General features: G+C 38.1%; 1 protein-coding gene across 1 annotated transcript in view; it reads right to left on the bottom strand.

The window, feature by feature from the left end:
- Positions 1 to 139: 139 nt before the first annotated feature.
- ABI3BP (ABI family, member 3 (NESH) binding protein) overlaps positions 140 to 11952 on the bottom strand; it is a 350074-nt gene continuing 338261 nt past the window's right edge. The window contains 5 exon segments of the mRNA XM_006890039.1: positions 140 to 255; positions 2298 to 2420; positions 5222 to 5383; positions 5944 to 5973; positions 7070 to 7149. Of these exon segments, the coding sequence (XP_006890101.1) occupies positions 140 to 255; positions 2298 to 2420; positions 5222 to 5383; positions 5944 to 5973; positions 7070 to 7149 (511 nt within the window).

Genomic DNA, 11952 nt, shown 5'->3' with positions numbered 1-11952 from the left:
ACATCTACTATTGCTGTTAATTAAACTTTTACACATAGTAAACAGAATAGCTTTAGATGGCTGAATTACCATGTAAAGTATTTCATTTTTTCTTCTTTGCCATGATGAATGAAAAGGCAGTTCCGCAAGGTGGCGATATTTACCACTTCCCAGGTATTGTTGTCCCACATTCATACCACTGGACATAATTGATTTGGGTATGACCACCTATTTCTCCAAACTGGACAGGCTCTTGGCGAACTGCTCTGAAATAGCCTAAAAGAGGAAGTGGTTTAATTATTTGCAAAAATTATACTTTGCCCTTATAGTTCAGCCCTTTGTTATTATGGTTAATATTTTAAAATGCAATTGTGTAAAATGTGTTGCTAAAAATGTGTAATCATAACTTATTAAATCATTACAAAGCCTGTTTGGTGATTCCTGAGGAATAGGGATAATTAATACGCCCTTTACTACACATTCTTTTTCTTAAGCAGCTTGGCTGGTTCTGCTGGTCATTAGCAAATTACAAAGGTTATTTCGCACCAGAATTGTTCTATTTTAATTGTATTCATAGAAAGTTATTTATAAGATGCCTCAGTGGTGTAATGTGTAATATAATGAATTAGTTGTTCAGATCCACCAGCTTCTCTTGAGGGAGAAAGATGGGCAGTCTCCTGTAAATATTTTTACAGCCTTGGAAACCTGATAGGGAGGGCCACTGTCTCAGAACTGACACAACAGTGCGTTTGTAAGGCAAAGAATGCTGTTTTCCCATTATGGAGTGGTCATTGTGTGCTGTGGAGTTGGAATCAATTCATAGCTGACCCTCCAGCGGGTTTTCAGAGGCAGTAAACACCTCAGGAGGAGGTTGCCATCCTTGTCTTGTGGAACAGTTGGTGTATTCAAACCATGTTCCTTTGGGATTGCATCACAGCTTCTTACCAGTTTGCCACCTGAGCTTTCTTTAATTTTTTTTTTTCAAGAGAATTTAATGCCCAGAATGACAAACTGTAAAAATAATTAGTACATGAATGATTTAAGTTTGAAAAAATAATGCTCTTTTGTGGCTATTTTCAGGTTTTCTTGACATGTTGTTAAGTGCCGTCCAGTTGGTAGGCAACTCATAGCGACCCTGTGAACGAAAGTCCTCAACACTTGTGTGACTTTTATCCTTTCTCCAGGTTCATAGGGTTTCATAGAAGCAAGCTAATTAAGGAAGTGGATGCCACTCCTGCTTCTTGACAAAGTGTGTGTGTGTGTGTGTGTGTGTATTTATTTCCCTCCCCCCTTGGTTGTAAGGAATGTAGATGTAAGGACTGGGAAAAGGGTTGAGAAACAATTATTTTAGTTGTTAAATAGGATATGTTTTCTCAATTACTTGATATGCTTCAGAGAGTTGGACAGTGACTAAGGATGACAGAAGAATAGATGCCTTCAAGTTGTGCTGGAGAAGAGTCTTGAACATACCATGGATTGCCAAGAAAACAAATAGGTCTGTCTTGGAGAGGGTGAAACCAAGTCTCAACTTGGAGGCTAGGATTTTGAAACTCCCATCTCACATACTTTGAGCACATGGCCAGGAGAGACCAGTCCTTGGAGAAGGACATCATACTTGAAAGATTTAAAGGGACAGCGCAGGAGAGGAAGACCCCCGGATGAGATGGATTGATACAGTAACTGGGGCAATGGGGACTGGTGTGTCGGAGTTAGTGAGACTGGCTTAGGACCCGGAAGGGTTCAGAGCTGCTGTACATAGGGTCGCTTTACATCACAGGCGACTCAACAGCACACAACAAAACAATACACTGTTGTTTTTATAATTGGTTATTTTTTCATTTAAGCTGCTTGTTTAGAGTCAACAAGATGGAGGGCTTTTGTGTTTTTAAGTCAGTTGTTACTATATTTTTTGGGGAACATTCTTCTAAGTTGTACAGTGCTCCTCTGTCTCTCTCAATATTCTGTACTGAGGTAACCTGGAGTTGGGTGTGATGCTGAACCTTTTGTCATTGTGTGTCGAATGCCGTAACAGTTACCCATGGTAGACAGTGGTGAAGCTCTCACTTTAAGACAGGTTTGGAAGCAGGAGTGGCATCCACTTCCTAAACAACATGCCTCTGGAAACTGAACTTTGATAAATGTTGGTAGTTATAGAAAGGCTTCAGGCCTTTTGTTCATAGGATCGCAATGAGTCGTGCTCGACTCAACAGTACAACAACAACAAAATAGGATAGTGGTGCTATAAAATTATTTTTAAGTTTATTATTTTCATTTCTGCATTAATCTCCAAAATCCTTTTAGAGAATCAGACAACATACCTTCTTTGGTGGGTAACTGGTCAGCAGCAAGTTGTTGTCCTGTGCGTCCATCCAAAAATGAATCCACAAACTGGCAGTGGTCTTCTCCATGACCCCGCAGATCACCTATGTTATAAAATTTTCCTGAAGAATTGGAAATTAAAAAGATGAAGTATTACTTCCTTTGATACATGACAATTCTGAAATCTTTTTAGTTCAATAATCAGACTTAAGCATAAATTACATAGCTGAGCCTCTATATCTTGTGGCTCCTAACCTCTACACTATAATAGACAAAGTGCTAGTAGTCTATAGGCCTTTTATTCTAAGAACCACCTTACCTCTGTAACTTAATTTGTGCCACTACTAGAACCTCTACTCGGAATATTATTGCTTGTTAATTTTTGACTCACGTACTTTTAACTTGTTAGTTAAATTTGTGTCTTCTAGGTTGCAACACCTCCATGATACATCTTCAAGGATTTGAACATGTACAGCTAAGCACAATTAATAACAGTGCATCTAAATTCCAAAATCAATCTCCATAATAGTCTATGTGTTTCCTACTGCCAAAGGGGCAGAAGATCTTCACCCTGAAACCCACAACGTCCCTTTTCAGCAGGAGGTAGCTAAAAGAATATGCCATCCCCTTTTCCTTATGAATCAGGGTGAAGTCTCTCTCAGGGAGGAGTGATAGGGAATGGCAAAGGACACACTGACAAAGGAGATTAATCAGAACTGGCTTTGACAAGCACTGTGGCAATTGGACAATTAAAACACATTCGGGGGTGGGAAGACCGAACTGGGGATGAGGGTAGAGAAAACAGTGCAATAATGAATGAGAACCCAAAATCTCTGTAAATGTTCATTAAAACTAATAAAATTTAATAATAATTAAAAAAAAGAATAATCAGTCTTAGCTCTTTACACTTTTCCCTTTCAAGTTCCCAGCGTCCCTTCTCTAAACTGGAATAGTTTCCCAGATGGTCTTTATGGTTTTCATTCTGTTTCCCCATATTCTCTATCTGCTCCCAGCAACACCAGAGCTTAATGATACTTTATACAATGCAAAGCAGATGTCCAGCAGTTTCCCGTTATACTAATTAAAGACCCTTTTGTGACCCCAAATGATTTCACACTTGCCTGCATTTCTGCTCCCATCACTTACCAGGCTGCTCCTACCAGAGGAACAGGTGTTTTTTGCTTCAGACCTTACTTAACCTGCCTCTACTTATACTGCTTTATCCCCTAATCTCTTCAGAAGGTTGGTTCCTTCTAGTATCCTTACTCTATCATTGTGTACCAGCAAATTAGAACTGAACATCAGGTTTTCAGAGGCAGTAAATCACACAGGAGGAGAGTGTCCACGTCTCCTGTGGAGCAGCTGGTGGATTTGAACCACTTGGGGGATTGCAGTGCAGTTCCTTACCACTTGTGGTCCCATTTCAGAAGGATCCCCCCCTAAATGATTCTAAGGAGCTTCCAATCCCTGATCACCCATGCACCCTTTTTAAAAACATTTTCTTCAAAATACCTTTGAGACATTTTTATTGATTTACATGTTTATTTCTGCTCACCAGTTTTTAGCTACATGAAAACAGTAAGGTCTGTCGCTTTGGTTCCGGCATCTATAACTGTCTGATAAAAAGTAGATACTCAAACATTTGTTGATTGAGCAAAGCAAAACAAATTGCTACCTTTGTGTTTTGGCATAGCCTTAACTGTTTTCTTGTTACCACTTTTCACTTAAAAACAATAAAAAATTATCGACGAGATGGGCAAAAGACACATGAAGAAATGCTCAAAATCACTGGCAATAAGAGAGATGCAAATGAAAACTACAATGAGACACATTTTGCTTCAGTAGCCATGGCAAAGTTTAACAGAACAGCATGTAATAAATGTTGGAGAGGATGTGGAAAGGAACTCTTATACATTGTTGTTGGAATTGTAAAATGGTACAACCACTCTGGAAGACAGTTTGGCGGCTTCCTCAGAAAGCTAAACACAGACATTCCTTATGACCCAGCTGTTCCACTGCTTGGAATATACCCCAAGGAAATGAGAACTGAGGCACAGAGACTTGTACACCAATGTTCATAGCGGTTTTATTTCCCATCACAAGGACATGGAAAGACCCCAGATGTCCAACCATAATTGAAGAATGGATTAAGAAATTGTGGTACATTCATATGATGGAATACTGCACAGCACACACACGGAGCAATGGTTTTGTAAAGCATAACTAACTTGGGAAGGAGAGCATTATGCTGAGTGAATAAACTCAGTCCTATAAGGACAAATACTGTATAAGAGGATTATTGTAGAAAGTGTATGAGGATCCTAGGTGGAGAGGGTGGAAGCAGAGGGATGAGGATAGTTGAGGGTGCGATGGTTAATCACAGAGTTACACAATTTGATGGGTAGAGGGAGGAGTGAGTAAAGGAGATGGGAAAGATCTCGTGTGAAAAACAATGTATACAAACTTTGTAAGTAAACCAGTATAAAACAATTTTTTTAAAATTAAAACCAGAAAAAATTATCCTTGAGAGTCTTGAGCAAGGAGTTATAATAACCCTTGGGTCCAGTGCATATGATTATAACCTAGTCTGACATACCTAATATTTTAAGGTTGTCCTATTTTATCCATGAATATTAGAAATACACATAATAGGCCATTCAGTCTTGGATGTTGTAATAAAATTGAAACTTAATGTTAAAATACCTGTTGATTCAAGTTTTCATAGCTTTGTTTCAAGATGCATTTGCCTTATTTACCTAATAGCATGGTCTCTTTTGTAAGTATTCCCAAAGTGTCTTACTTGAAGAAATTACTTGTATTTGGATTACATCTTAATGTCTAGAATTCTCCCTAGGAGAATCCAAGTTCCAGGGTTATGGAAAACATCCCACTTTAGGACCAGAGGTCCACCAGCTGTGCTTACCTGTAAGAGAGTCACTCAGATAAATCTTGTACCTGAGAGAGTTGCATAGCTGCACGCCAACAAACTTCTTGTACCATGTCCTTTTGACGTACTGTTTGCCTTTACATTCTGAATAAGAGTCTGAATTAAAGGGCCTTTCAGTCCAGATGGCATCTCTTCCAGCTGCAAAAGGAAACATAGCTTTTGCTTAGTATCTGACTCGTGGATGCTGAAGAGTTCACCTGAAATTTTTAAAGTAGTTCACAATGTTCATTTTCAACATCTAGCACCTTATTTTCTCTATTGCCCAATACTGGATCTAAAATTGTTATTAAGGTTTTAACAAAAATGTAATTCCTGCCAGCGAGTGGCATTCTCTGAGCAGTATATAGATGGCTTTTAGCCCCTGCAGTATTGCTTATGACAGCATTCGTTGGGTACAATTTTACATTTTCTTAGTCTAAAAGCTAAACCATCACTTTAATGTGACTTGTTATGTCAAGTGGAAATGACTGAGGTTGCCGTAATTATGAGGCAATACTGGAACTGCCCTGGTGTGTGAATGAAGGCAGTTTTCAGAATATCCAGCTTGCTCACAAAATATACTTTAGGTAAATATCCACATCTATGTTGTCTAAGACAAAATGCTAAAGTTCTAAATGCTAATACTAAAGTTCTGCTATGTCTGTTGAATTGGTTTGGAAAACCGTCTAGTTGTGTTTCCGTTTAGACAGGGTACTTACCAGAAATTGGCTCGCTCACTCGAGGGTCCGCTGAGGAGAAATAACAGACAGAATATATGGTTTCAGTAATGCCTAGTGTTCCAGTAGCATGGCATAAAACATGAGTACTTACAGGTGTTAAAAATGCCAATTGCCAAATGATATATTCTTGCAAAAGGCTGAGTGTGAAAGTTTTGTCTGTTTTGTTTTGGAATTCCTTATTAAAAAATATCTCTATCTGGTGCTTGTGATTTGAGTAGTTAGGAGTCAATCACTGTTCTATCCTTCATTTCAACTCTTAGCTCTTTTAGTTTCTTAAAATTATGGGTAAACTCACCAAAATGGTCAGAATTGCAGTTGGGGTGAGAATTTTGCATCAGTTTCTACAGATGAATGCCATTATAAGCATTTAGCACGTGAGAGGTCAATTACAAAATGATCAGTTGCTAGTGTAAAAATTCTCGAATTTCCTTTTTAGATATGCTAGTGGTGCTCTGGTAGCCTAGTGGTAAGAAGCTGCGCTGCAGTCTCAAAGGCACATGGTTTAAATCCACCAGCTGCTTCACAGGAGAAAGATAGGCAATCTCCTACCATGCAATTATTTGACTCTGGAAACCCGCTGGAGGGTTGCCTATTGGGTCAGTTACCACGTGATGGTACACAGCAAAAGTGGTACAACCAATGTTGTATTTTGGCTCTTGGCATACAGGAAAGTACTCATTCTAGAGCACTGTTGTTAAGTGCTGTCCAGTTGCCTGCGACTCACAGTACAACTCTGAACCCTGCTCTATCCTGGGCCAACCTTACTGTCTGGCACACCAGGTTTCTTTGTTTGTTTTTAGTGGGGTTTTTTTTTGTTTGTTTTGTTTTTTTGCTCTTTTTTAAAAACCAGACATTTACTAGGAGTTTTTTAGTTTAGATTATGCTCTCCCTCCTCCCCTACCTTTTAAATTGATACATCTTTTTTTTTCTCCCTGACAACCAGATAAATGAGGAAACACATAAGTGGAATACTCCTTAAGAGTACCTTCAATTTGTTCACCTGGGTCTCACACAAATTCCCTGTGTAAAACATGTCACCCCTGATACACTTTTGGTAGGTAAATGTTGATGTTACTTAGTGTTAACTGTCGATGTGAGTGATTACCTGATTCGGTACTGAATCCCACTGTGTTGCTGACTGGGCCTTCCCCAAGCGGGTTCTTGGGTTTCACCTGAAATTCATAGCTATTTGAGGAATAGGAGAAATAATAATTTTAGCATATTCCTGAGGATTAGAAAACAACATACTGATATTCCACCTGGTCCCATTTTTTAAAAATCATATTGTCAATGATAACATGTTCTAGAATCCATCTGATGAAACATGATAGATTCTAGCATTCTAACAGTAAAACTTTTTGAATGTATATCAAAACCTGACAGGCCAACCTGAATCAGTGGATAGTGCTGAGTCCCTGATCTGGGCAAGACTTTTAGAAGAGAAATAATTCCCATCTTTGGGAAGTTTGCTACTATACAGCCACACTGAATACACATAAGATTGAAGGATAGTTTATGTAAGTGAAGAAAATGAGTTCCAGCTCTCATACTTAGGGTCAGAGGGAAGCAAGTGAACAGTAACCAGTCTTGTTTCTGGGGCTCAAGCTTCAGGAGTCAGTTTTTGATGATCATGAGAACAGCAAGCAACAAATGGTGGTGAGGTTGTGGAGAAACTGGAACCCTTATTCACTGTTGGTGGAAGTGTAAAATGGTGCACCCACTGTGGAAGGCGGTATGGTGCTTTCTCAAAAAGTTGCAAATAGAGATACCATTCGACCCAGCAATTCCACTACTGGGAATATACCCCAAAGAGACCCTAACTGACATCCAAGCAGATATAAGCACACCCATGTTTATCGCAGCTTTGTTCAAAACAGCAAGGAGTTGGAAACAACTTAAGTGCCCATCAACAAATTAATGGATAGAGAAGCTGTGGTATATTCACACAATGAAATGCTATGCTGCATTTAAAAACAAGGAATTCGTGCAATAGTATTCAAAACAGGTGATCCTGGAGGACATTATGCTGAGTGAAGTATCTCAGTCACAAAAGGATAAATACTGCACAGTGCCACTGTTGTAAAGCAGGACTGACCTTAGGGTTGGGAGGAGACTGAGAAGGATGGGTTCAATAATATATACTGCATTGAAACAGATGAGGGAGTAAACTGTTAAAGAGGGAAAATTATTAGGGATTTTTGTCATGACAGGAGTCCAGAGCAGAGGCTGTATAGTGGAGTGGACCTGGGGGGAGGGATTGTAAAACAATGAAAGAATTTTACTTTTCCAAGGGGGTAGTGTACTAGGGGGGAGGGCTGGGAGGGGGAAAAAACTGCAACAGTGATTGAATGGAAATCCAAAGTCTGTAAATTTTCATTGTAATTTCAATAATAAATAATAATAATAAATTTTTTAAAACCCCAACCTGCCACAATTCAGTCCAAGGTGATACTGTAACAAAAATAATGTTTTGAATGTTTATCGATTATCAAACCAAACCCAAATCCACTGTGGTCATGTCTGAAGACTCATGGTGATCCTATATCATGTTCTTGAAGCTGTAAATCTTAATGGAGAAAACTACTATATCGTTCTCCCATGGAGTGGCTGGAGAGTCAAACCATAGACATCTTGGATAGCGTAACACATATCCCACATGCCACCAATTAATGATTCATTGATGCTACATCAATCATTCTATATGTAGAAACTACACACAGACCACATGAGATAGGTATTCCGAGTTGAGAACAATGAAACCTTAATCTTATAAAAGAAGAAAAGCCTTTGCTTTTCCAATTATCAAGTTCTTTTGACATAGGAACTTAAAATTACCTATTCTATCTCAGAGTTTTAATGAGATAATTACAAATTGTTATTTGTAAACAACTGAGATAAGGTGCTATTTATAGTTGTCCCAAATAGAATGTAGGTAAAATATCACCTATGCTGTTGGGGCATTTTGGCATTGAGTATTTTGCAAAGTTTAAGGTTTTTCTGCGAGGCCTGACAGTTATTGGAGAGGGAGGAGTGAGAGGTAATGGGGGGGAAATCACAAACATCTGGACTTTGACTCAGTGGCCCTTGCATTCCACAGTCTAGTGCATTGCCAAAAGCTCTGTGCTTGAGCCAAGTTTGCAGGAATCATCTCCATATCTTTATTTCAAAATCATTTACACTTCTAGCTCCTTCAGTGGCACGGCCACCACAAATACTCATAAGCTAATTTTTTCTCTATTTTCCCCCAACATTTTATGATGGCCAACGCTCAGAATTTCATAAATTTTGAAGAAATTATCTTAGTTCAACTAATATAATTTTTTAAAGGCATATTTTGGGCTAAAGTATAAATAAGCTATTTGTGGTGGCAAAGCTTTTCTCAAAAATTACATTCTGTCATAAGAAGTATAGCACTGTTATAGGCCCGAAATAGGCTTATTCAGAGAAAATAGTGATTGTACCTCTGAGATATGCATAGAAGTGTTGTTAAGTATTTCAGAGAGCAAAAACATTCCTTGAAATAGATGACAGAGCAACACTGGAAAACAATGACAAATTGGTGAAACAAACATGAATGAGTCTCGAGGCCATTATGATGAATGAAATAAGTCACAAAAGTGTAAATAAATATTGCCTAAGCATTGTATTAAAAACTAAAGAAAGGTTTACATATTGAGAGAATCATTCTAGTAAGGTTACTGTAAGGCAGGGAAAGGAGTGAGTAAAAGATGAATAGGTGATAAACATTAATAAGAGTGAAAGGAAAAATAACTTGGAATGAATGGCTGACGAGGCATTGGGTGTACTGTAATGGCTGTTATGAAACAAGATATGCATGACTAATTGAAAAAAGAAATAGAAGGTAGAGCATGGATAAAAATATAAGTACAAAGTTTAGGAGATACTGTTAAAGTATTTTAAATATTAGGTGGAAAAGTGAGAAAATTGGACAGTTATAGGGAATACCATATCCAACTAATAGGAATTGTGGAAGAAATAACAAGGGAAAAGGGAGGATAGAAAATGATCCCAGGAGGTTTTTAAAATTGAAAGGGCCTGCTGTGTGCCCAGTTAAATAGACAAAACAGAATAGAAAGGACTAAAACAAGATTTTACAGTACTGGGAATTTTAAAAGCTCCAGAGAAGAAAACAAGGATCTGTTCAAAGGATCTAGAATCAGAGTGACATTTGACTCCTTCATAATAGTAAAAGTAAGAAAATCATGAAGCAATACTTTCAAAATTCAAATAAATTCTTTTAAACTTAAAAGCTTATATCCAGCTAAACAATCATTTCAGTATCATAGAACAAGAATATTTTTATATAGTTAGATGATCACATTATTTTTAATAACCTATGCTCAAGATGCATGTCTCAGATGCCACAAAATGAGGACGTAAACAAAGGAAGAAATATGGGATGTAAGAATTAAAGACATTTAATACAGGAGAAGGGTGAAAGAGAAATACGGGAGATGTTACCACAAACAAGTATATGGAAAAAGTAAGATAACTTCAGTGTTTGATGTTCTGAACAATTGGCTAGAAATATGGATTCAATTCAGTTCAAATAATAGCTAAAATGATAGAAAATTGTTATCTCAGGAAACAGAACTTAGAAAATTTTGTAGTATTATTTGAAATTTGGAGCTGTAGTGGCTTGTCGTTATGTGCCATTGAGTTGCCGGCAACTCACAGTGACCCTATGTGCAACTGCGCTGAACTCTGCCCTGTCCTGAACCAGTCTCAGTGACTCTTGACACCTAACACTATTGCCGCAGTTACCATGACAATCCATCTCATCTGGGATCTTCCTCTCCAGTGCTGGCCCTCCACCCTTCCTAGCATGATGCCCGTTACCAAGGATTGGTCCCTTATGGCCACATGGCCAAAGTATGTGAATCAGAGCTTCAAAATCCTTGCCTCCAAGGAGAAACTTGGTTACATCCTCTTCAAGACAGATATATTTTCCTAGCAGTCCATGGTATGCTCTATACTGTTTTCCAGCACTCACAACTCAAAGGCATGCTGGAAGGTTAGCTGTGAATTGGATTTGATGGCAAGATCTATAGCAACAACACAGCACCAGATTCAGAATGATGGGCTTTCTGAGGCATAGCCGAAAACATTTTGATTGTCTGGTATTTCAAACCCACCAGGAGCTTAGGAGAGAGAGAGGCAGTCTTCTCCTGTTAAGATTTGCAACCTTGGAAACCAAATGGACGTTTGCTATGAGTTAGAATTAACTCAACGGCAGTGACTTTGAGTTTTGAGACATGCATTTCTGATAAAAATTTAATTTAAAAATTGTTCATAAGACTTTCTACTCAAACAATTGTATCAAGCCTCTGGGCCCATAGAAGACGAGCTAGGTAAGTATACTCTTTGCTGAATGGCATTCCATAATCTTAGGCCATGTGTCCAACAAAAACAGGTATTTCATAACTATTTAATAGTTAATTCCAACATTCATTAAAAATAAAATACTTTCAAACTCTCATGGAAAAACAAAATATAACTTGGGTAGCAGCATTCAGTATTTAAGTGTGAATTTAAAGTAAGTTACTTAGCTATTTGAAGTTTCCTTATAAATGAAATGAGGATAAAAATGGCACTTATGAAGATCATAATAATATATAAAAGTAAGGAGCTTGCACATTATCATTTCAAGTAACAAAAATTATATCTTTTTTTCCTTAAAGGCTCTATTTTATTTGATTGCTTGACAAACATTTCCACAGGACTCCCTACGAAGAGCTCTGGTAATGTTCACAAAACTCACTTTTGTGGTAAGAGTCCTGTAGTGTAGTCCTTTTTGTTGTTGTTATTATTTGCCATCGAGTTTCCTATAACTCACAGCGATAGCCATGTACAATAGCTCTGAACCCTTCTCTATCCTGAGCCAATCTCACAGTCTCTGACACGCCTCCCCACTACTCTAGTCACTGAGTTCAATACCTCTGCTTCAACGTCCCTCCGCCATTCCAA

The sequence above is a fragment of the Elephantulus edwardii genome, unplaced genomic scaffold, assembly GCF_000299155.1.
Source record: "Elephantulus edwardii isolate Elephantulus edwardi_28Jun2011 unplaced genomic scaffold, EleEdw1.0 scaffold00085, whole genome shotgun sequence".
Classification (NCBI taxonomy): Eukaryota; Metazoa; Chordata; class Mammalia; order Macroscelidea; family Macroscelididae; genus Elephantulus; species Elephantulus edwardii.
Note: the sequence above shows the minus strand (reverse complement) of the source record. Positions and strands in the feature narration are given on the sequence as shown.